General features: G+C 40.4%; 1 protein-coding gene and 1 long non-coding RNA gene across 2 annotated transcripts in view; both read left to right on the top strand.

Annotated features, from left to right (window-relative positions):
- DTHD1 (death domain containing 1) overlaps positions 1–3,682 on the top strand; it is a 49,600-nt gene extending 45,918 nt beyond the window's left edge. Inside the window, exon 11 of the mRNA XM_073001123.2 lies at positions 2,166–3,682. Within this exon, the coding sequence (XP_072857224.2) occupies positions 2,166–2,182 (17 nt within the window). The 3' untranslated portion in view covers positions 2,183–3,682. The remainder of the gene's footprint in view (positions 1–2,165) is intronic.
- LOC140707498 (uncharacterized) overlaps positions 1–26,933 on the top strand; it is a 93,046-nt gene that overhangs the window by 55,062 nt on the left and 11,051 nt on the right. The gene's annotated exons all lie outside the window — the stretch shown is intronic.

The raw sequence follows: 26,933 nt of genomic DNA, 5'->3' as shown, positions 1-26,933 counted from the left end.
TGTCAGAATCTCTTGTTCACTCTTCATGCACTTGGAATCAAATGCGAATCTCCTTTGCGTTCTGCTTTATTGAATAGCTTCATTATTTTGAACTCTTCTGTCAGTGCACATCACGAGCCTTGTGAGCATCAAGAGTTTCCTGTTTGCCCTGAAAAATCAGCAGAGAGTTAAGGAAATATGTGATTCATTGTCTTTGCAGAAAAAGCTTTGTGGAAAATGACAAGAATGTGCATCCAACCCATCTGGCCTTCTATATATGTTCGGCGAGGAGCAAAGCATTTGTCCTCGCTTTGCTGACTTCATCGCTGATTCTCTCTTTCAAGGCACAACGTTACTTTCATCACTGGTTTCATAAAGACCAGATACAGAGGTTTTGTGAGAAGCCTGGCTCTTCCTAACCCTCTGAATAAAATCAAGACAATGCAACCCCTTTTCCTCAGTGTGTTGCTTAAATGATAATTCAGATAAAAATGACAGTGCATGTATTTCTCTGCATTCTGATCAAACAATAAACTGTGTATGAATGTGAAGCTTTTATAACAGTTTCTCACGTCGCTTTGGGCAAAACTAAACCTGAAGAACACAAGAAGAACCTTCTAGGTCAAATCAAATGCCTCGCTTATCCAACATTGCTTCTTACAGTGCACAATATGATGACCCATAGGAAGCCCACAAGCAGAACAACAAGCAGATTGCACTCTTCTCTTTCGTGTTCTCCAGGAACTGTTCCTCAAAGCACTCTGCTTCTCATCCTGGAAGCGATACAGTGGAGTCTCGACTTATATAAGGCTCCACTTACGTACTTTTCGACCTCCGTACTTCTCAGGCCACAAAGTTTCACTTTGACTGGAAAATCAACCTACAGACCAGAAGAGGGAGGCGGGGAAAGTGTCAAATTCAAATTTGCCGCTTTCCCCGCCTCCCCCTTCCAGTCCGTAGGCTGCCGATCTGCCTCCGGATGCTTTCCAGGGCTTCTCTGCCACCATGGGAGGCATCTTGGAGGTCCCCCCCGCCACCGATCATGCCTCTGAAGCACGATCGATGGTGGGGGGGGACCTCTGAGAGGCCTCCCATGGTGGTGGAGAAGCCCTGGAAGGCAACCGGAGGTCCCCTGCTGCCACCACTGCTGCTGGGAGCCGCACCGCGCTGGGCGATCCCAGCCATGCTTGGACTCCTGGACTTCCCCCCGCCGCCATTGCTCAGCCTCCAGCAGCGGAGGCAGCAGTGGGGGAAGTCCAGGAGTCTGAGCATGGCCAGGATTGCCCAGCGTGGCTCAGCTCCCAGCAGTGGCAGCGGTGGCGGGGGACCTCCGAAGGCCTTTCCTGCCACCATCTGAGGCCTTTCAGAAGTCACCCCCCACTGCCGATAGTGCTTCGGAGGCACTATTGGTGGCAGTAGGGGACCTCCAAGAGGCTTCAGATGGTGGTGAGGAAGGCCTCCGGAGCTCCCCCTGAGGCAGGCTTTCCCAGGGTGGACCGGGCCTACCAGGGGAGGGCTTCCCCCGGTAGGCCCGGTCTATTCCCTGAGAAAGCTTGGGGAGTAGACCAGGCCTACCGGGGGAAGCCTTCCCCTGGTAGGCCCAGTCCACCCTGGGAAAACCTGCATTGGCGGGGGCAGGGGACCTCCGAGAGGCCTCCGGCAGTGGCACTGAAGCCCTCAGAGTCCTACAGCAGCGGCGATGGCTGCACCGGGGGACCCCTGGAAGGCTTCGAAAAGGTAAGGTTTAATTTTTAAAAAATTAATTTTGTGGGGGAGTTCTTGTGCGGGTTACAGATTACAGGGTTTTCAATGCATTCCTTTGGGAAATGCATTTTCGACCTATGGACTTTTTGACCTACGGACACTGTTTGTTTGTTTGTTTTATAATACGGATTAATATGGATTAATTCCATAGGTCGAGGGTCCACTGTATACAGACACCATGACCAGCACTCATCAGTAGCCACATCTGCCACTACTTTATCCAATCTCTTTTAAAAAGTCACAACATCTTCAAGCAGAAAATTCCATTGTTTAATTTAATGGATGGGGGAGATGTGTCCTTTAATCTGTCCTGAATTTCCTATCATTCAGCTTCAATAGATAACCCAAGATTCTAGCATAATGAGAAGAACAGGGAAAGGAGAAGATACTCCATATATTTCTTTCATATCTCTCTGTTGCAGTGTTGAGACAGTGTTGAGACAGCTCACCAACTACCCCACTGAAGGAAGCAGCCAGATTCCTGCCTGCCACTGGCATCAGAAAGCCACATGGGCACCATGTTGCTTAACAACTTGAAAGTGTGCAGCCACAACTAGAAGAGGAGCAAGAACACGGAGAAATTTAAGCAGTTCAGGCCTTGCTGCAGTATACCAACAAGAAGTCTACTAAACTGGGAGAATGAAAATATATTTGTTTCACAGTCAGCCCCTCCTCCTATTCAGCATTCTGATCATTCCACTCCAGTTTGCACAGCTAAAGTAAAAGAGATGGTAGAGGACAGAATAAGTCTTTGTAAATAACTGATCATTATTACACAGGTCACCACACTGCTATGCTTTAGTGTAGTATCATGTCAAGGTGCTATGTTCCATGTTTCCAAATGTCTAGCTGAGTCCTTTTTGTCTGCCTCCATATGGCAGTTCTTCAGTTGTAACATTTTAGCTAATACAGATTCTTTATTTCATCAGTTTTTGTACTTTTTCCAGGGAATTCACATAGCCATCATATTTTGTAATTTCTTTTAACCTTCATAGCTGAGTCAGGTCTCATCTTCTGGTATATAGGCAGCCACCCTAGGAGTGAATCAAAATGAGAAGGTTGGAATAATAAAATAATGAGCTGATTAAAGAAGGGCATTAACCTTCCTTTGTTCAAATAACAGAAATGGGGGGAAAGTCAGGAAACAGTTAACATTCAATTTAATTTAATTTCCATGTTTTATTCAAGCCATGGAAAATTAGTCTACAGCCTGAGTAAAGCAGATTTTACAAATCAAGTATAAAATCCAATTTCACTTTGAAAAAGAAATGTACAAAATTCAGTTTTCTAATTAAAACTCACCATGAACATTGGAGGAGATTGTACGTATCTTATATCAATCACAGTATCTCTGTACACAGAGATTTTTCTTTGTGCTAAAATAATATACATTTATCTATAATTGAAATAAATGAAGCAAATTGATGAGCAAAATTGTCCAAACTGTGTTATTGAAATGAAACAGGATGAACATATCTAAAAGACTTGAGCACAGTAGATTATCTTCAGTCATTTGAGGAATCCACTTTCTCAAGGATTCAAGTTAACAACCCTTCACTGATTCAGAGCTTGGAAAACAAATGGTTGAACTATGATGTCCAGAATCTCCCTGTTGCTGTGCTGGCTTGGGAGGTCTGGGATCTGTTTTCAAATGGTAACTTTTCCATGCCCTGGATCAAAATATAACCCTCCCTAGGAATCATACCGGTGCTCCAGTTTTATCTTTAAACCAGCCATTCTCAACCTCTTTTCTTTTCTTTCTTTTTTTCTTTTTTTTTTTTTGGGTTTTTTTTTTTTGAGCTCTTCTCAGGCCTCCTGTCAAACAAGGAGAGTCTTTGGCTGTATGCAGACAAGGATACAACACAAACAGATGAACTTGTGGTCCCCTTCAGATGTCCCAAGCCCCCTCCCCCCCGGATCGCTCTCATTGAGAATGGCTGCTTTAACTTTATGGCTCTGAAGAATTTATATTCAGGCAGAGGTTGTGTCGGGGCCATCACCTTCTCCCTTGAGATAAAAGCCCACCAGTAAGGGAAGCGAGGTGGAGATGCTGGTTCCTCATTTTTACTAGAGCAAGTGGACAGAGATTTACAGCTTGCATTCTGGTGATCTCCCAAGCCCTTATAAGCTAGTAGACGTGTATTTGCCTTTACAACCTTACAACTTTAGGTGAAGGCCATATATCCTCACGGTCTCATTGCTAAGCAAATACTTACAATCAAGCAGCGACTCCACTGTGCAAGAACATCAGGCGCGGTAAACAATTTTCTGCTCTGCCTTCCCCCAACTTTTTAAAAGTATTGCTGAAAAGTCTAAAGCAGACTAAAACTAAGACAGATTGCTTTTATTCTTGGACAAAAGGGGATGAATGGGGCCTAAAGCAGACACTTGATTGTGGAATCTTTAAGCACTCCAAAGTAATTGAGGGCCCGCCAGTTCTACACTTGTATCTGCGCACGTACCTTTGGATTTAAGTCAAGCAGCAACAGGATAATCAAACCAAAAGATCTGTTCCTGAGAGGAAAACCCTTTCTCCAACTTTTAAACCTGCTCCAGAAAGTTGCTAGAAGACTTAAGAAGCCAGACCTTCTGACTGGACTATCTTACCAGAGGACACACGATATTAGTACATTCTACAATATATGCTTGCCATTATATGTATTTGAATTTTTCTGCTCCAAGAACTGCTAGTCCTGTTAAGTCAAACTAATTTTAAAGACCTTTTAAAATAAATTATTATTATTATTATTATTATTATTATTATTATTATTATTATTATTATTATTATTATTATTATTATTATTATTATTATTATTATTATTATTATTATTATTATTATTATTATTATTACTGGTAGGGTTTATCTATATGCTTACTCCTAGTAATACACATTTTTACTATATGTATATATCTTATGGTCTAGTACAGGAATAACCTGCTCTTGTTGGACAATGTTTTTTACTAGACGGGGTTATAAAGAACATGGGGTTTCTCCAATACATGGAAACTTAGTAGCAGAGAGGAAAGGGAGACAAACGAAAATTACAAATTTCTTCTCTCCCAAAGAGGGCGGCACTAAAAATACCAACAAAATTACAAGAATATCATCACCACCACTAAATCTAGACTGGTCAGTTGAGTATTGATGTTCAATAATAGAAACAAATAAGGATGATTATGCTCCTGACCTGGCGACAGAGTTAGCAGTTGCAGAAAACATTCTGGACTCCAGCAGGGTGGAAAAGAAGGGGGAAAAGGAAGTAGATGAACTTATGTTAAAACAAATAGATGAATTGGCACTAGGATGCATCCAAACAGAAAAAGAGCCCTTTCCAAAGCCAGTTAAGGCAAGAGGAGAGTCTGACATTAATACACTGTTCCAGTGGGTAAAAGACATTCTAGAGGAGATGAAGTTAATTAAAATATTCCTCTATGAATCTTATGAGCCATTAACTACTCTAACCAAACTAACTGAGTAAAAAAAAGGTACCTAACCACAACAACAAGCAAACTGACCAAGACAATGCATTGTTACAGGGCAGTTCTGCCAAAGAGGCTAAAAATTCCAAACAGGAAACCAAGAATAGGGCACAAGAAAGATCTCTGTATGGACGCACAAGTAAAAAAAGAATAAAATTAGCAAAAAATAAGACCACATCATCATTAATTAAAAAGCCGAAGAATATTAAGAACACAAATAAATAAACAGGAAAACCATCCCAAAGAATGAATACCACAACTTATTTAAACATCTTGAGATGAACTCAAATAAAGAGGTAAAATCTTCCAGACTTAAAAGAAACTTTGAAAAGTTAGGTACTGGTGAAGCTTTGCCAAATGCACATCAATCAGCAATCAACTCTACCATACAGGGTATTAGTAAGGATGGTATAGATGAAGTGGGAAATGACCCCTGGAGTGATGTGCTAAAGAGCAATACAGAGAAGAACACTCAATCAATAATCCAGCCGACAAAGCCTGAGAACAATGCAACATGGAAGCTGAGACTAATGATTCACACTTTAGCTTTCTGTGGATGCCCAAAACCAAAGGGGTTACTTACACAGAATGAGCACAAATGTAATCTGGTAAATATCTTAGAACCCATAATTCTCCACATCACAAATTCTAAATGTGGAATATTTGTTCCCCAATTATATCCATGGCAATTGTAAAATTTAAGGATAGTATAATAACCAATAGGATTTATGGCAGAAGAAATGAACTCGCCACGAGAAGTAAAACAGTCGTTAAAGGTAAAGGTTCCCCTTGACATTTTCAGTCCAGTCGTGTCCAACTTTAGGGGGCGGCGCTCATCCAGCTTTTCAAGCCATAGAGCCAGCGCCTGTCCGAAGACAGTTTCCGTTGTCACGTGGTCATCGTGACTAGGGAACACCGTTTTACCTTCCCACCGAGATGGTACCTATTTATCTACTCACATTTACATGCTTTCGAACTGCTAGGTTGGCGAGGAGCTGGGATGAAGTGATGGGAGCTCACTCCGTCGTGTGGATTCGATCTTACGACTGCTGGTCTTCTGACCCTGCAGCACAGGCTTCTGCGGTTTAGCCCACAGCACCACCACGTCCTTTATAACAGTCGTTAGGTACTTCCAAAACTTAACACACCCACTACCCCTGCCAAGTGAGTATGCAAAGGAGACGGAAAGGGAAAATCCATCTATGTCCAGGAGAAGCACACTGAGGAAGATCTTATTCAAATTTTAGAAGACCATTCAATTGATGGGCAAAATGATTATGGTTATCCTACAGAAAAATGCAAGAATGTCAGCCATACAACAAAAAAGATCATCCCAGGTCTTGCTTGGCCAGAAGAGGAGGCGGAGACTCATCCTATCGCCTCCTTTAGCAGACTGCCAATTTGTGAGCAGATGTCTATAGCACACCAACTGGAAAGTCTGAGCCCCAAATACCAATGAAGACCCAGTCAACCATCAATTGCCACACAAACTAAGGATAGAGTTAAACCCCCTCTGAAGCCCATGATAACAATAAACAAAAGGACACTCAATTCTAACTTGACAGTGCCTGCAAACCACCCTGAGCTGTGTTTGATAGTCGAGGCGCCCCTAGATGAGAAACTTTCCTGATATTACTAAGATAAATTGACAAACCCTACAGCATAATGATACCATAGCTAGAATCTGTCCCACACAACCTGATAGTTATTCACAGGATAAAGGGGAGATCTTGAATACATCACATGATCAACTCAAAGTTATGTCATGGAACATAGCAGGGTGGACCTCGAAGCAAAATGATCCCAACTTTCTGGAACATCTGAGGGATCACGATATAATTTTTCTTCAGGAAACATGGTTCACCAAACAAATCAAGCTAAATAGATATGCTGTATATGATATGCCTACTGAGACCACCAAAAAGAAAGGTAGACTTAAAGCAGGCTTAGCAATAATGATATCTACTGCTCTCCAGGCATCTGTCAACTCGCTCTCCATTTGTAGGAAAATAGCAATGTCCGGGCATATAGTCTTTGGGCCTAAGACCCTTCTTCTGATCAGTGTTTATATCCCATCTTTCTCATCTCAGAAAAGCACAAAACAAGCTTGGGAAAACCTGGAAAACTATATAATAGGACTAGAATGCAAACTCCTTAGAACCCAGTTACTTATAATGGGGGACTTTAATACAAGATTAGTCTCAAATAACAGCGCACACTTTTCTTCTAGTCTTTGGGCGGCAGTTGACAATGAGATATTTGCCCCTAGCTATGATGTAATGTCCAAAGATGCTAAGGTGAATTATGGTGGCATCTGTATGATCCAAATGGTGTCCCGCCTTGGGCTTATAATATTAAATGGGAACCCCCACCATGACAAATTCCCTGAATTCACCTATGTATCAGGATATGGAAGCAGTGCTGTGGACTTTGTGCCCATTTCCCACTCTTTATCTAGAGAGGCACTGGATTTTTCTGTAGGTCTAAGGCTGGATAGTGACCACCTCCCCCTTAATACTACCCTCCTTTTCTCACATTCTGTCCATCTGAGTGCAAAACCTCATCTCCAAGAGAAATTTCTAAGCTTCAAACAAAAGAGAATACACTGGACTGAGGAAACCCACAATAAGCTAGAAGGCTTCTTTGGCTCCGCTGAGGGGGGGTCCCTAAAAATTTCAATCATAGGAGCCACAAATGCCACTACTGCCATAAATAACTACTCAATCCTAATCAAGGCATTGAATACGGCCCTAACCTCCAAACAACTGCTTCCACAAGCCTCATTAAAGATAAGCGGCCCTAAGTGGTTTGACAGGGAATGTTATGTAGTTAAAAAACAAATGAGAGAGGTATATAACAACTATAGAAAGGAAAACCTAAATGTATTACCCGCAGAATATTATGATATAAAAAAGAAATATAAATAGCATATAAAAAGAGACAAGAAATTCAAAAGGGATGGAATGAATGCATTAATAGAATGGACTTTAAATTAAAAAAATCTAAACTCTTCTGGTCTCTTGTCACTGATGCCGTGAGCTCGTCCTCAAACCAGCTCAGCTGTAACATTTCAGCAGACATCTGGGAAGAGCACTTCTCTACTCTATTCGGGGACATTAAAGAAATCTCAACAAATTTCTCTCTGACTATAAATTTAAATGACACTTAAAATCAGCCTTTGATTCTGTCCCAAGAGATATTCTATGGTCAAAATTATACAAAACCTCCATAGATAAGAGACTCCTATATCTTATTAAATTCTATCAAGGCACCACACTCTGTGTTAGATGTGGTACAGAAGGAAACCTGACAAAACCTATTCAGGCTAATAAAGGGTTTTGACAGGGCTGTATATTAGTCCCCACGTTATTTTTAAATGATCTGCTTGGGTGGTGTCTTGGAACAGACTTCCATCCTCCTAAATTGGCAGAGACCAAATGCCCCCTACTGCTTTATGCAGATGATGCGGTTCTTCTGTCCCTATTGAAAATAGGACTTAAACGGCTGATTTATGGACTATTGGGCTATTTATGGACTATTGTAAGAACAACCAATTGGTTATAAACTTTGTTAAATCCCAAATTATGTTTTTTGCTCAATCTGTAACACCTAGAAATTGGACAATTAATGGTTCTTGCACTGAGCAAGTAAAACAGCTAAAGTATCTGGGTATTACATTCCACCATAAACTTTCCTGGGCTGCCCATAGACGGTCCATAATCCGAGCAGCCCAGAACATGCAGAAAGCTATCTTGCATTTTTTCTTTACTAAGGGGGGCATTTAAACCAGCTGTTATCCATGTTTTTAAGCTCAAGATTCTGCCCCAATTGTTATATGGTATACCAATGTGGATCCCAGGATTTCACACAAGTATAGAGAGTGTTCTTTCAGTTTTTCTAAGATCCATTTTGGGAATGCCAAGATGCATCCCTGCAGCTGCCTTATGATTAGAGACTGGTCTAACATCACTAGAATGCAGCACTTGGCTCTTTGCTTTTAGATATTGGAACAAGGTAATACATGCCGATCCCTCCATGGGATGTCTTAACCTTCTACAGAAAGATGTCCATAAAAGCTCATGGCTTAAAGCTTTTCCAGCCAAACTACATCTATTAAGGCTCTCTTTGGACTTTCTTTATGTCCACGAACCCAAGGCAGACAACTCTATCTTAGAAAGGCAGATCAGTGACATTGACTTCCAGTATTCTATTTCAATGGCTCGCAAAACATGCTCCATCTTGCACCTTGGCTTGAACTACAATTTCTCCCAAAGTGCTAGATATTTAGAGAAATTGACTATCCCAAAATACAGGCACGTTTTCTCAAGAGCCCGATTTAACTATCTCCAAGCCGCAATCTTAGATGGCACCCCTTATGAAAAAAAATTGTGCCCTTGTAAGGATAGAGAAACTATGAAGTATGTCATTTTTAGTGCAATTTTTACAGAAATGAGTGTATTACATTCCTTAAGGCCATAATGAATGTCTTCCCAGGTAGGCCTCTGACTTGGCATACAAAATATTTATTAAGTGACACAAACAAGATAACCACTGAATCAGTGGCCAAATTCCTTCTCTCTGCCCAAAGAATATTGACCTCTACATAACCCTGTCATTAAAAAAAAACCTTTGTATGGGTAATCTATTTCACCAATTTATACTGTTTTAGCTGTTTTGAAATGTTTTAATCATTTGCATTTATTTTTAATATTACATGTATGTATTTTAATGGGTCGGAGACCGCAAAATAAAGATTGATTGATAGTATATAATATTAATATAAGAAAACAACATCTGGGTAATCTATCTTATCACTTTATACTGTTTTAACGGTCTTGAAATGTTTTAACTGCTTCCACTTATTTTAAATATTACATTTATGTATTTTAATGGGTCAGAGATTACAAAATAAATATTGTATTGTATTGTATTGTCTATTTATTACAGTAGGACCCCGTTATCCATGGGATCAATATCCATTGATTCACTTTTCTACAGTCTGAAAACATTAAGAACATTAAAAGAAACCCACCCATCCCTAAATACAGTATATTTGCAACAATGAAGTTACCAGAACTGGCCACTACAGGGAGTGAGAGACCATGCTATGTATAGTACAGGCATCTTTCAGTCTCGAGAGACTATGGTAACGTGCTCTATATGGAGGACTTGGAACAGCGTCTAGTGTGACTGAGGAGGCCGATTCATGAGTGACAATCCCTTCCACACTGAAGACAAATACCATCTGTCCCCTGTCCAGCTCCCTGATTTTGCTGCTCTCGGGACTGCCTCTTTGCCTCGGCCTGCTGGACAAAGGTATATTCTAATTGGGAGAGGCCATGATGCACCGCCTGCCTCCAGGCTGAACACTCAGATGTCATCTGTTGAGGTCCATTCCTAAGGCCTTCAGATCCCACTTGCAGATATACTTGTATCACAGCTGTGGTCTCCTTCTGGGGCAATTTCTCTGCACAAATTCTCCATATAGGAGATCTTTTGGAATGTGACCATCAGCCATTCTCACAACATGCCCAAGCCAATGTAGATGTCACTGTTTAAGTAATATATACATGCTAAAAATTCCAGCTCATTCGAGGATTACTCTATTTGGAACTTTGTCCTGCCAGATGATACCAAAAATGTGTCAGAGACAACGTATATGGAACATCTAGGGAGAGAGTGTCAGAGATGGTTGAGCCAAGGTACACAAAACCATGAACAATTCTTGTGTGAAGATGGTAATTGAGGTAGGTGAGTCCACGCCCTGGCCCATGACTTGTGTTTTCTTCAGGCTGATTGTCAATCCAAAGTCTTGGCAGCCCTTGCTAAAACAATTCATGTGTTGTTGGTGGTCTTCAGCAGAGTGGGCAACAACAGCTGCATCATTGGTGAAGAGGAAGTCCTGCATGCATTTCAGCTGGACTTTCAGCATCCACAGGGGACTTGAAAACTATACCCCCCCCCGATACAGGTGTCCAACTATAATTTGCTCTTCACGTTTTACACTTCTGTGTTTCGAAACTCATTCCTGATAGGCTACTTTGTCAAAGAACTCTTCCTCATTTGATGCAATCCAGTCCACTTAGTTTTATAAAGTATTCTGTGATGCCTCCTCAGGTCACTCAGCTTTTTGATCTTTGCCTTGTAAATACACCATTAATTGACTGTGTAATGAAAAGCAGAGCTGACCCTACCATGAAGCCTAATGAGGCAGGTGATCATCTACGGTTAGGCTGACCAATTTACTATATAGATGTATGGACAAGATTTATTTAATGATAGTCTCTTATTTTTCATGGAACTCTTATTAAAAGGTTCATTGACTGCCATGAAATGGCAAGATGAACTAGAAAACTGGGTGATTTGTATGTTCGTGCAGGTAAGATTTTTCACATGAAGGCTTCATGATAAATATTAGGGTCTGCTGCCTAACTCTTGTGGATTCCTCATGGACCGTTCCTTGAGATCGAGTAAACAGGACACTTTGTCTGGGTTTAAACTCTTAACATTTATTTTTGGTAAATCAAGAAAGCTGTTAATGTCTATAACAGTAACCAACTTCTCCTCACGCAACGGCATGAGGAAGGGCTTAGACTCTTGCTCCACAAATGGGTATGTAACCATAATGTCCAATGGTTTATGATCCTCCACAGGAAAAAAGGTCTATCATCAGCGGGTCTGATGAAATAGACACCATGGGCACCTCATGTCCACAGTGTGCAGTTGACCAGTTGAGATGAACCCCAACTCATAGAGGTCCCATGGCTCAGGCTCCTGCATCTCTCCATCCCAGAGGCTCTCAACCATTGATCCCAAGAGTGAACTTGGCTCTGTCCTCTCTAATCTTCCTGCCCTTTTGCTGGCTGCCTGCCCCCCCCCCCCGTAAGAAGGTTTCACTGGTACCACTTCCCTTCACCTTTTTTCTGCCTCCTCTTGGGGGGACCATGAGTTGTTCCCACTTATTTCTCCAGGAGTTCTCTAATTACACCCATCCTCATCCCTGGGGAAGGATCTTTTGCTTCACCTTTGTATCCACCCCTCCAGCATCCACCATCCCTCTCTTTTCCTTCTTCTCCTTATATACTTCATATACTTTCTCCTTTTCCTTAACTATCATCTTTTCTAACAGACCAGTCACCTCCTCCAAGGAGTTTCCTGCCTTTTCCAACTCCTCTTTTTCTACCTGTTCCCCAGAAGATGTTGTCACCTTTCTGACAATCTTAGCTCTCTCAGGACTGGGAATGGCACAGCATTTGGACAGGGACACCATCGGACCTGTCTCCCTTCTCACAATAAAAGCACTCATTGGCTCCTCTGTTCAGATTGAAGTATCTGATTTTGCTGTTTCAGACCGTTAATCCACTTGTTTGTTCCTAGTCAAATCGTTCTTCTCTGTCCATTCAGAGTCAAAACCATCCACAATTCTGAAATGCATTTGTATGCAAGAGTGAGGTGACTGAATTTTCAGGCAATGTTTCAGCACATCCCATCCAAAGCTTGAAAAACCATGTATCTGACAAAGCAGCCAATCTGAAATGAGTTCCAAAAGACAGATAGCTAAAAAATAAATTTTAATTTAAAATAAAAAAACCACTCTCTTAAAATCTCCCTGGCAGCCTGGCTAGGATATTGTGAGAGGTTTAGTCTACAAACTAACTTTTCCAAGTTCTGACCATGGTCCCTGACCCTGGGGTCTCTCTTGGTTGAGGCAGGTTCATATGGATATTAATTCAGGCCACTTCTCTCAGAGGGAAGCTCCCAGTAACTTTTAGTGTGCCTTCTCAGCTGGATGATGTGGTCATTCTACCATCATTGGACTCAAAGAACAGATCCTCTGAAGTCCCTCCAGCTGCCAGGAATTTGGCAGCTCACATCCCTCTAGGCTTTCTTGGACTGTGTGTCCCAAGGTCCCTCACCATTGGTCTTGTGGGTAATAATGTAGGGCAATTTGTCTCATGTGAAAGGGAGCATTTAGCAGTGTTGAGGACATTTGCTGGACAGAAGCTTTAAAAATACAGGAGGGGGGGGGGAAACACCCTGAAATTTTGATGCCTGTTTATCTGGCCTCAGTATCTTGTGAATATTTGTAGATATGTAGAAGGCCACATAAGAGTGGTGCTAAATTGCACTGTGTCCAAGGATGACCATGGGTTCCCTTTTAAAAAGAAAGACTTCTACCATTTTATTTTTAAATGCAATTGCATCAATACTCAGGTAATGTCTCCAAGCTTATTTAAGTCCTCAGTTAGCATACTTAAGCAGTAACTAGGTTTAGTATAAAACTAATCTATTACTGGGATGTGGTGGTGCTGCGAGCGAAACCGCAGAAGGCTCTGTGCTGCAAGGTCAGAAGACCAGCAATCGCAAGATCGAATCCACGCGACGGAGTGAGCTCCCGTCGCTTGTCCCAGCTCCTGCCAACCTAGCAGTTCGAAAGCATGTAAATGTGAGAAGATAAATAGGTACCACCTCAGTGGGAAAGTAACAGTGTTCCGTGTCTGGTCACGCTGGCCATATGACCACGGAAACTGTTTACAGACAAACGCTGGGTCTATGGCTTGGAGATGGGGATGAACACTGTGCCCTAGAGTCGGATACAACTGGACTAAATTTGAACTGGAACCTTTATCTTTACCTAGTCTATTATAATTTGACTGTGGTGTGTGGGATTCTTTTTATTGCATTCTACTTCTTAGAGAGTACTGTGTGTTGGCAGTTTGAGAGACAAATTTTTAAGGAATAGATAACTAAAATAAACATAATGGACTGGGGTGAGCTCTTAGACAACAGCTTCACCCTTTATAAATGCTGTCTCGAAAAGTTCATAAATATAATGCACCCATTCTAATGACACTGAAAGATATTCATCTATCAGTATGATAGGGTTGCAACACTCAAATGCCTCTTACATTCCCTGTCCAGTTCTATTATTGATTTCCTATTCCAGAATTTCATTTGTATTGCGGTGGTTGCTCAAGGGTTCTTTTCACCTAAAACTTTCAAGCTCTTATTTTTCAATTGTGCAGCAAAGAGCCACAGAATGGAAATCTAGTTATATTTCCTTTTACCCTGACTGAAAGCTTCAGTTTAACAACTGTGGGGCTGAACTGTTCTCTTATGTAAGACTGGTCTTGTTTGCTCTAATTCAAACTCAGAACTTCTGTAAGCAAAATCTGTGTCCAGATATTAAGTAATAGGAAATGGATGGAAATGAAAAGAGAGTAATGTGTAAGTAATTAAACAACTTAAGTAATTTATCTACTTCCATATTTGAATGCCATCAGTAGTCTTTCCTAGCTTCTGAAAGTCACCTGACTAGCTAGATGGCTGAACCAAACAGCATTGCATGTAAGTTGGATTTCATGTACGACCCTCCTGGATGCCTCATATCTATTTATTCTGTAGCACTTCTTAGAATCATAGAATCACAGAGTTGGAAGAGACTACAGGGGCCATCGAGTCCAACCCCCTGCAATGCAGAAGCTGCATCAAAGCACTCCCGACAGATGGCCATCCAGCCTCTGCTTAAAAATCTCCAAAGAAGGAGACTCCACCACACTCAGAGGCAGCATATTCTACCGCTGACCAGCTCTGAATGTCAGTAAGTTCTTCCTGAGATTCAGGTGGAATTTCTTTTCATGTAGTTTGAAATCATTGCTCCTTGTCTTAGTATCATTTTTTCTGCCTAGGTGTAGGACTTTACATTTCTCCCTGTTGAAATTCAGGACTCTAATATGTCAAGGTCAATTTGAATTTTAATCCTGTCCTCTGGCACCAAAACCCAAAATCACAGGTAACTTTCTACTGTATAGAAAGTTTCTGTTTTTCTTACACAGTATGTGTAGAATATATTGAATCTCTGGCCAGGTAGTTTTTACATCAGATCCATCCTATACTGCAGTTAATAAGATATCACCTGAACAGACAAGAGCAAATTAAATACCTATTGGCCTCAGTTGAAAAAGAAAAGATAATTTACGTCTTCCTTCCCTAGAGCATACTCTCATTAGAGGAAGAAGAACAAGTAAAGTTGTCATGCTTGTTTACAATGAATAATTTGTTTTCAACTTTGGTGCATCTGCACTGTGACTTCCATTAAGTCTTATTTTGTCAATCCAATGACTAATCTAACACTGTGAAGTCTGGAGAAGTCACCTTCCCTTCAGATCCATAAACATGTTGGAAATACTTTAGCTCCAATTAGCAACAGATGGCAATTTTTTCCCCAGTCTGTTTTTGATCAGAGTTTAGCAAACTTTGCAAACTTCTTAATTAGGATGGAAAGAATCTGATTTTTAAAAACTGGACGTGTGGGAGAAAGCAAAACATCAGGTGTAGTTATCTGGACGTTGAGTCATGGCAAGAAAGGAAGCTACTTCCTCATACTGAAGAAGCTACTCAGATGAGTAGTGAAATGTTTCTGCCTAAGAAGAAAGGAGTCCAGTTGCCATGACTCAAGTTCCAAATAACCTCGCCTAGATGACTGAGAATCTTCACAGATAACAGGTGTAGTTAAAATAAAAATAAAATGGCAAAATTGATAATACAGTATATCCTTAGTCTTGGCCCACCTACATTGGCTCCCTGTTAATTTCCATTCAATTCAAGATTCTGGTTATGACATTTAAAGTTCTAAAAGGTTTAGGACCTCAATACTTGTTGGAACATATCTCCCCAAAATCAGCTTTCTGTGTCACACACTGCTCTCAATCCATAATGCTAAAGGTGGCAATGCCAAGGGAAGCCACTAAGGTAAAAACAAGGAGAACAACAATTACTCTCTCAGCAATAGCTTCCACTTTGTGGAATAAACTGCCAGTTTAGCTGTGCCAGACTCTGTTCCTCCCAATATTCAAGAAATTATTGAAGACAGAGTTATATAAGGCAGGTTTTAAAGACACCGTGTCTTCAAATGATGCCAATTTTAATGTTTGAACCTCAGATTTCTGTAGATTACCACACTCAAATCAGTTATATCATCACTTTGATTATGTTTTTATGGGAATGAAGTGGGTGCGGGTTTTGGACTTTGTTTATTTGTATACTGCCCAGAATAGCCTGAATTCACTAACTGGGTGGTATATACTAAATAAAATGAATGAATGAACGAATGAATGAATGAATGAATGAATGAATGAATGAATGAATGAATGAATGAATGAATGAAATAGGGATATGGGGCAGTATAAGGATAGGCAAGGTGAAGATAAAGGAAAGGAATATGGAAAATTTCAGGTTCACAATAGTGAGGACCAACAACAGCTTCAGCACAAGGTGGTCAGAGACAAAAGAGGACAGAGCACTTTTCATCACTTTGGAAAATAAAGAATATGAGCAGGTATAATTAATATATAATTTATCTGACAATTTAGGTTTGCCTTTGACAGCCTGAACTGGTGAAATTCCCTATTCTATATAAATACTAATGATAGCGGACGCCTGTCATCTTCTGACTCTGGATTGCACATCCCATCACCCACAGCCAGCATAGCCAACAGCAAAATCTTAAATCTTAAATCTGCAATCTGAAACTGTCCAAAGGGGCACACATTCTCCATCTATGACCAGCTATAACTAGCTTGCCTTCTGCTGTGCTGTTGTCAGTGCTATGAGCCACAATGTCCCTACAGATTCAGAATGTCATGAATTCTAAGAAGTTTGGGTGATATTTTATCTAGCAGCCCTTAATTGGGTAAATGTCAGTGGTGCAACGAGAGCCTTCTCTACTTAAACAGTTGGAGTGCTTTTGAACTTGCAAAAGCACATACTGTGATTTCTTTATTTCTAAACTTGCAAAGATTCAGAGCTGCCCTTGTGTGTTAAATGAAGTGATCTTCACTGGAGGAATTCTGAATTGATGGAAGCCATCAGGCCAAATCCCCTCATTTTAAACAGCTGGATGCAATCCAGCATTGGTAGGGATGTGAATGAGGTGGCATTTAGCAAATGGCACGGACAAAATAAATTATTTCTTATTATTCCAGTGATGGCTAATAAGATGAACATATTTGCAATGTGTTGTATGATACTTCGTTATTGATACACATAAATATTCTACATACTGTTTTGGACATTTGTGCTGGTTGGATAGCTCAGTTTAGGTATCTGGCTGTAGATCCAGAGTTTGGGTCTTTGATTCCCCACGGTGTCTCCTGCAAGTAGAGCCAGCCTGTGTGCTTTTCGGCGATATCCACAGTCTCAGAGCACCCCTGGAAGAAGGGAATGGTAAACCACTGCCAAGTATTCTCTATCTGGAAAACCTGAAAAGGGTCACCATAAGTCATAATTGGACATTTGTAAGACAGTTTACAAATAATGGCAATTTACCCCAGATTTGAAGAGTGTGCAGAAAATACATCTGCCTCTACATTGTGCCTAGTTCCATTTGTGCTGCCCTTTGTTCAGAATTACAATTTACTCAATTCCTGCAAAGGACCCTGGTATTTTTGCACCAGATTTTCACATCACAGCGACACTGAATCTATATAATGTTGAAACTTTATGATTATTTCTCAGTGGGAACTAGGGTGGCTACTCACATGTCATCAACAAGAAGGACAAAAGATAATACTGATTTCTATGAAGTTGTATATGCTTATTTATATATACAGATGCAAAATCAGAAGTGTGTGTGTTTTTGTGCGTAGTAAATATGATCATAATGCATCTCACTCAAGTGGGGAATATTGCAACCAACTCATATACAATATGTACCTGATGAGGTTGCTGTTCAGGTTCTCACTATGAATCAACAACATCCAGGTCCCTGATTCTTCTCTGCACAGCTCTTTATGTTTAAATCAGACTTTTAAATGGATAGCCCACGGAGGGCACCTTCTAAAGAAGTATTGTTCTCTAGCAGCCTTTCAAATGGAGGACTGTCCTCCCTAGAAGAGGCCATGTTGCCACCCACAAGAAGCTGCTGTCGCTGAAGGAAAGAGTGCATATCCTTGTGTAAGATGGAGAGGAAGAGATGTTTGTATTTTCTGTATCCTTTTGCATGGTTGGCACATCTAAAGATACGTATTCTTGACGCAAGTGCTCTGATAAGTCTACTGACTTGACAATAAACATTGATCTTGCTTTTGGAAAGCTCAGTTCCTTGCCCTGCTCCTCTTGCTTTGCACACCACTGCTGCAGCAAACTCTGGTGGCTGTCAAATTTTCCACTGATCAGGTGGCTCATGGATTTATGAACAGATGTGGGGGGGTTTCTTCTAACAGATGCAGCTTTATTTATAGCACTATAAGCCGTATTTTGCCAGTTAACATTTATTTTTGAAATCTGCAAACATATCATTGGATTCCAAAAAAAGCACTAATTTTTGGAGCTATTTCCCCGCAAGAGCATCTTCCTGTTCTAAAGAATATATTTTAGAAAGAGTTCTAATTAGAATGATTCTCTTTCCCTTTTTTTGCCATTTCACTGGAACGACAGCAGGTGTTGCCTTTTCAGCATCCCTTTGGGATTGGGATGGGGATGGAGAGAGGAGAACGAAAGCTGTGAGTTCTGGGGAAAATGTGAACAGCTGCATTCCAGAAAACACAGTTTCTTCTCTTTGACCAATTTGGTGGTTAGCTCATATAAGATCAATATACCTTTCATATACTTTAACACATATAGCTGAACAAATTAAATCAAGCCTTGTAATGCAATATGCACACATGAAAATAAATGGTATTTTTCATGCTGTCTGTACAGAATTCTCCTTTTCAGCTTGTAAAAACTAGATTTCCTACTTGAGGGCTAAGCCTTAGCTGTTAGGTTTCTAAAACCATAGTTGCATCCAAGTTGCATCTGTTAACGCATACAACCTCCATCTGAACAGCTATGGTGGGCTATGTCATTGCACCTCATGCAGTCATGTGTTTATGGGACATTGCTAGTATGCTGCATAATCCTATAAGGCAACCCAGCCATTTGGTGGAAATTCCATATTAGAACTATAGAAGCCTTGATCAACTTGGAAATAACATACAAATGTGATTAGCCAATGCACAAACAATCCAGAGCCTTTTGTTTTCAAGCATTGTCCAAGGATGTGGGGTTTTGTTTTGTTTTGTTTTGGCAATGCAATTTTCCTTAAAATCCTAACAGTCTTACGGATGTCACACAACATTATTTACAAATTATCAAACAATTTTAAGTTTCATAAGTTCACAAATCTCACAGGAGATAACACTTATTTATTTATAGGTTGATTAATTTAGAAGCAACAAAGATCTTACTCTTCTATCACCCAAGCACCAACGTGACTGCTGTCATTTTAAAAAACAAAATAATGTGATACCATTAAACAGCTTAACCGGAGCAGATAAAACCAATATAAAAAGATAACAACTAGTCATTAAAATATTAATTATCCAAAAAATGTCTTATTAAATGATTTTAAAATAAAAGGCATTATCGAAGTGCACAAGACAAGATAGGTCAAAATAAGCCTATTGTGGATTCCATTTCAGAAAAACAGTAAATTCCTTAGAATCTGATAGATTCTAGAGTCACATTAAAATATAGCAATTAGTCTTTAAGATGTCACATGCTTTTGCCTCTTTAATTTTTTCTGTTTTATTTTGTTTTTGCCTGATATATCAAAGTAGATGCTAAGAGGAAAGCCTATGATTAATTTTCATTCATTCATTCATTCATTCATTCATTCATTCATTCATTCATTCAACCTGTTTAGTGTCCCATAGTGCTATGTGCTCTCTGGACAGTTTACAGCAAAGTATACAACAAAAGAAAGAATAAGAAGTGCTCAATTGCTCAGTAGTTTAGGTATGAGGCTACAGAGACAAAGTTTGGGAGTTTGATTCCCCACTGTGGCTCCTTGACAGGACTGGACTTGGTCTATAACATCCCTTCCAGCTCTGCAGTTCTAAGATTCTTATCATTATTATCCATATAAAACAATGTACATATACAAATCAGCAAGCAATAAAATCAATCAATCAATCAATAAAGCCAGTATTAACATTTGTCACTAAGGCTTTCTCGAGGCTATCCAGTTCATGGTGTCACAGTGGCCATGGTAGGATCAGAGCAAAAGACGTTCAATATAGGATTCTATTTTGAACATGGGTCACATGGATGCCTTTGGAAGCTCACAGGCAGGATATGGAAATAATGCTCTTCCCCACTGGTGCTTTGCAATCATTTCAAAAGTATACCACCCCTGCATATGGAGGTTCTGTTCAGATATTATGATCAATGGGAGAGACCAGAAACATGTACACACACATACACATATACATATATAACATATATACTGAATACTGTACATAGAAATTTGTGGCACATTAACATTAATAATTTAGATCTGTCTTGAAAAAACATATGTGACTGAAAATCACCCCGAATCATTATGAGACAAATATATCTTCTCCAAAAATATAGATAAAGGAGACAACAGCAAAAACATGATGGCAAGGGTGGATCAATGATCTTAACCCTGATTTCTTCCCAGAATTTTAATTACATGGGGTTGTACCCCAAATAGGGTTCTCTTAATATTGTTCTATAGAAGTTGGGCCTTAGCCACAGTGCAGGAAATTAAACTAAAAGGCATCACCCACAGCAGTTAGTCAATTTCAGAAAACCTTAGGCAGATTGCAGTATAATCTAATCTTTTTCTTGCTGCCAATGAATTTTTTTTACCGAAGCTGCAAGCAAATGATAAGCCTTGCCAAAAAAGTGGAATGACATGTGTGACTTCAGTATTATTTCAGAGTGGGGGGAGGGAGAGAGTGATAGAGAGCGAGCGAGAAGGGGGAAGAGGTGAATATTATTTTACTTTTGGTTGTTGTAAGGAATATATGCATCATGTTTCCCCTAGATAAGGTTTGCTTACTTTCTCAACATTTGATCAGAGGACTGGTTTATGGTCATGCTCATTAGCTCCTTTTGGAAGGACTGTTCCTGTTGTGAAGTTGCGTTTCAAAATGTAATACCAAAAATCAGACAGATTCCCTGTCTGCTATCTCACTGACTTTCCCTCTCTCATTAGCCAACACCCACCACAAGTAAAAGCAGCACAACCCCACTCTTACTTTGAAGGGAAAATTAAATATGTGTGACTTGGGTTGCCAAGTAAAAGCAACTTCTCATTCCTTGAGATTTTAGAGCCCAAAGCTAAGACTAGTGGGTGAATCGTTGTGCTGTCACAGGCGCAAACCCTTATGTAACTATTGTAAAATAGTGTCCAGAATCCTGTTGGTATAAGTTATGCTGCAGAACTCTGGTGAGGTTATCAGCCATGGCCATACTGCAGCCATTTTGGGATAATTTAAAGCTTTCCATTGCCATTGCCAGCCCCAACAATAAGACCAGAACAAGTGATGGCAATTTTCCAGCTTCAAATCATTCTCCATCATGAGTTCCAAAGACTTCCTGGAATGAAGGGTTTCCCTAGGGACCATGAGAACCGGGGGGGGGGGGGGTCAGGAATGAGAAGTGTTTAACTCCTCCAAAAATGACCATGACATGGCCATTACTGGATGTCCATGGAATAATTTACAACAAAAGGATTATTTTGAGTACAGCATTATTGTGTAAGACTTCACAAAGACAATATAAAATATGTATTAAATGTAACATTAAGAGAATAAATAAATAAAGGGTGCAATATTTCAAGTGTCCACCATCTTCCTTTTTTTATCACTGGGATCAACTGAGAGCAATGTCTTTCATATATCGTCTGTGTACGGAGTTTGAGCCAAAGTCATCCATGGGGAGTACATATGAGTAGTAGCCCCATAATGATGAGACATTTTAGCCAGAATGATTTGGTACTCATAGCTATGTGCTCCCCCCCCAAAAAAAAGTAAACTAAAAACTAAAAAACTAAAAAAAGCTGCCCCTTTGTCATTCAATATGAGGAAATCTTCCTACCATTTGATATTGTATTTTGTCTTATGAATGTTTTGTTTTCATTGCAAAACATGACCCAAAGTCCATAGGAAATCACTATTGCGATTGCTATCTCTACCAGCAGCCCCCCCTTTTTGAGGGAGGTGAAGTGAGAGATAGATCAGTTCTACTAGCCTTGCTGAAAGGTTATTTGTCCTTTTGAATTTTCCTATCATGTTTTGATTTTGCCCTGTGCCTTTCTAACATTCAGGGTACAGACTACCATCTGCTGCTTGTAGGCAAATTGCCCAAGGAACCTTTCTGGCAAAAGGGCAGGAAGCAAATTCTTCAACAGAACAGAACAGAATAGAATAGAGCTTAATCAGTTCAAGGTAGCATACACTTTATCCCCACCTTATCCTGAAAATAATTCTGTATGGGACGTGGTGGCGCTGTGGGCTAAACTGCAGAAGCCTGTGCTGCAGGGTCAGAAGACCAAGCAGTCATAAGATCGAATCCACGCGACGGAGTGAGCGCCCGTCGCTTGTCCCAGCTCCCGCCAACCTAGCGGTTCGAAAGCATGCAAATGCAAGTAGATAAATAGGGACCACTTCGGTGGGAAGGTAACAGCGTTCTGTGTCTAAGTCACACTGGCCATGTGATCACGGAAGATTGTCTTCAGACAAACGCTGGCTCAATGGCTTGGAAACGGGGATGAGCACCGCCCCTTAGAATTGTCAAGGGGAACCTTTACCTTTACCTTTACCTATGGTTAGCCAAGGTCTGACAAAGTTACTGAGCCAAAATTACGAGCAACTTCCCATACTTCCTGTTCACATTTCAATACCTCTGCTGCCCACATAATTTACCTGATCTAAAGTACCATGTGGCTTATTACTCTGCCTCAGTCAGCAAACTGTTTTGAGCTAACCTGGTGCTTGGTACTAGAACTTGCTAGGAGAAAGTGGTCTACTAGGATCTCCCCATCCCCGCCCCCGTATCTCTGAATCTCTCTCTCTTTCTCTTTTATGCACATGTGTGCGCACACACACACACACACACACACACACCACACACACACAGAGGGAGGGAGAGAGAGAACATCAATTCTTTGGTCTCCCCCCTTCTTTTTTAGCGTGAAATTTTTAAAATATTTCCATAAGCTGATCAGAGTCTATAAAATGGAGTTGAAAATCAATCAAAACACCCAAACAACTTGACCTGAAATCTAAGTAGGATAACTTGCAGTCTAAACATTGTTAGCATAATGCTTGAATCCATTTCCCAGTTAAGCCCTGTAGCTACTACACTTATCAGTGCTTTTTAAGAGTCATCTTCAAAAGCTTTTTGTAAAATGTAATTGTACTTATTTTGCAAATATGATCTATATTTGCCCTTTTTGGCATTTAGGAATACTTAAATATGCATTATTTAAATCCTCTTATCAGGAGACTTAGCCTGACAGAAAGCATCACAAACAATCTGACACTTAAAAAAAACAGAAATTAATAGTTTGAGGCTGGCATGTATTAATATTCTAGAATAGTACTTATTGTAAAATAATGTGGCATTTTGCCCAGAATTGGACAGAATTTGAAAGGAGACTCTGAAAGGAGAACATTTTGCTGATGTTTAAAAATGCTATATGTGATATACCGCACAATTTCCCATGCATTTTAAGGCATGCAAAGTCAAGGGGGGGGAGTGCATTTTTGCAATCTAGAGTAATCCAAAAATATAAGTTCTACTAGTCACAATCACTTTTTGTTACAGGAAGTGGACATCAAGACTCCTATTAGATTTTCTTATTTAGAATAGGAATATTCTAAATATGTTTTTGCAGGTAGCACTAAAAACAAAGGGTTAGGTCAGACTTCGCAATCTACTTTCACTACTCAGGAGAATCTAAATTTCTGGAACTGTCCATACTGCACAATTTAATGCACATTGCAATATGTAATTGTGAACTAGACATCAAAACCATTTTTTTTTCCTGAAATGTAAAATTATAACGAGAGATGGGCATGAACCAGCCCTGCCTCCTCCAGTGAGTGCCCACTCAGAAGTAGCGTCCCATCTGGCACTGCTTCTGAGTGAACGCCACTCAAGGAGGAAGGGCTGGGAAGTGCTAAACACCTGTTTGAAAAAAAAAAACTGGCATGAACTGCCAACCTGGCAATTTGTGCCCATCTCTAGTTATAACCCACTTCAGGATAAGAAATCTGTGAATTTGTCTAGTTTCTTATATGAAAAAATGCTTACAATTTAATCAAACATTGAACAGAACAAAATTATTTCCGAAACCTAGCTGTACACCACTATCCGATTCTTAAATCTGTTTAACCTCCACCTGAGTGTGGGCAACTAGTTCCTTACTGAGGTTGCTGGGTTATTCTCCATTATAGGTTATTGGCATGAGCTCCATATAAACATCTGGGACCTAAGGCGTAGATTCTCAGGTACCTTTGTCACATCTTTTGCTAGTGTAGCAGGCATGGTACTAGGAGTAAGGGTTAGTTTGAAGCACTATTAGAATTTAACATACGGTATGCCTGGATGTGTGATGGTTGTTTAAGCTGCACACTGGCAGTTGATGGACATTCTGGTTGGTGGAGTAGAAAGCATGACATAGATGGGTGGGACCCAACAACCAAGGGCAAAACTGAATGTTTACACACAGAATGTTTACACTGAATGTTTACACAGAGAGAGAGAGAGGGAGAAAGAGAGAGAGGGGGGAGGGGGAGAGGGAGAGAGAGAGAGAGAGGGAGAAAGAGAGAGAGGGGGGGAGGGGGAGAGGGAGAGAGAGAGAGAGAAAAATTCATGCAACAGGCAGGTACACAAGCATTCACATATGTGCACAAGAGGCTGTGAACAGATGTTGGGTCCAGACTTTCTATCGGTGTTAATGAGGCAGAGATGGGTAGGCTGGAGATAGCTTGAACCTCAAGTGTGGCAGTCCTCCCATGTGCACTAATAGATGAGCCACCTCAAAAAGGAAAAAAAATGCTATTGCTCCTTTCTTCATTTCCAATATTTACCACAAACTGGAAAAGCTCTGAAAGCAGCTTATCTGTCAAAAGAAAAGCTTGGACAGCTTCTGCCCTGAGGCTTGCACTCTAAAAAGACACACTGTAAAAGGAAAAGGGTATGTGAAGAAAGAAGATAAAAACACCCAAGCAGAGGTTCTTAAGGAAACTCCCAAGCAGAGGTTCTTAAGGTACAAGTTTCCTCAGCCTTATAGCTTGGCCACTGGGTGACAGGTGGGAAGGATAGCTTCCATATTTAACCAGGATAGTTTGGTTGTGTTTGTTAAGTCACCTACTTGGGGCTGCCCCCACATTGCACTGACAAATATAGGAACATTCCATTATCTGCATACTGTACATCAAATCATGCAGCTTATTTTCAAGATGGTGTCCGATAGTCATTTGGGCCACCAATATAGTGTCTGAACTAATATCTTCCAGCCAGAACAAATATCTTCCATGCAGCCATGAGATTTCCAGATATTTCTGATGTGCTGTGGGAGCTGAGCATGGGGAACTAATGTGTCAAGAACTCCTTGATCCAGGAACTGCTGAAGTGGGATTCTCTCAGACAGATTCCACTGAGGAACTGGGCCCCATCATGCACTGTTGGCCAAAACAGGCAACAGACAAAGTAAGGATTAGTTGAGAGGCAATGATACAACAGATCCCTGACCTTTAAAATTCTGCCTCTCTTGAGGAATTGAGTTTTGTTTTTGAGGGATGTTCTGACCCAAGAGAGATAAAGGGGCCCAGGGACTGCTTGGGATTTTAATTCTCTAATATACTTTCCACCATTAGTGCATATCTACGTTGAATACAAAGGGCAGTTACTGCTATGTTTTATTTATGTTTCCCAAACAAAATGATCATGCATCAAGGAAGGTATTTCTCAGTATACACTTCCTGTAAGTAGCACCCCTCAGCTTCCTGCTTTGGGATTTGAAGCCAAATGAAGCCATTACTCCATAGGGAGAAAACATGGTAGAATTTTTGGTGCACAAGCAAGGATGAGCCTTTGAGTCTGCCCAACACTGAGTTATCAATCACCCTGTCAAAACCTATTTGTGTGTATTTATCTGTTTCAACTTTTTATCAACATAGACATTTCCTCCCAAAGGATCTATCCCATTTTTGAGGTACTTTTTCATAATGGCTGTACGCATTTCTGCACTACGTAAGAGTCTGACATGGAGGCCATATCAGTAATTTCCTCAAGTGCCAAATATCAAGTTCACCTTAAGAAGACTTGCATTGAGAATGAGTCTTCCCACAGCACCTTCTAACTGGAGTGTTGTGGCTTAGAAATAAATATCATTGGAATGAATAAGTGCTAATGAAACGTTTACTTTCTTCCAGCTATGCAGTTTCAGTTTGATGTAAAAATACATTCATAATGGAAAAGCAGCAATGTAGAGAGGGAAGATACCTAAGAGGTTCCATAGTGTATATAGTCCTTTGGCCCTCCAGATGTTTTGGCCTAGAAGTCCTATGAGCACCAATAGTACCAAGAGACAGTTAATTGCTCTTGCTTCTAATCTTCTTCCTAGAAGATGAATTTCCTGCCATGCAACTGAGCCAAATTACATCCTTTTTTAAAATGACTTTTGCATTGAGAACAATGCAAACACCCACAATTTCTTTGTTAATAGCCCTAATGGTTAGAATTGCTTGTGTTAACATTTTGAGAATATACAGGAGCTATACTGTAATCACTTATATGGACCATTTGTAATGGTATACATATCCACTTGACCTCAATGTAAAGCCACACTTTAGAAGTGAATGATGTGGCAAATACAGATGCTCTGCTTTTCAGATGAGAAAATTGTT

Source organism: Pogona vitticeps, chromosome 5, assembly GCF_051106095.1.
Source record: "Pogona vitticeps strain Pit_001003342236 chromosome 5, PviZW2.1, whole genome shotgun sequence".
Taxonomy (NCBI): Eukaryota; Metazoa; Chordata; class Lepidosauria; order Squamata; family Agamidae; genus Pogona; species Pogona vitticeps.
Note: the sequence above shows the minus strand (reverse complement) of the source record. Positions and strands in the feature narration are given on the sequence as shown.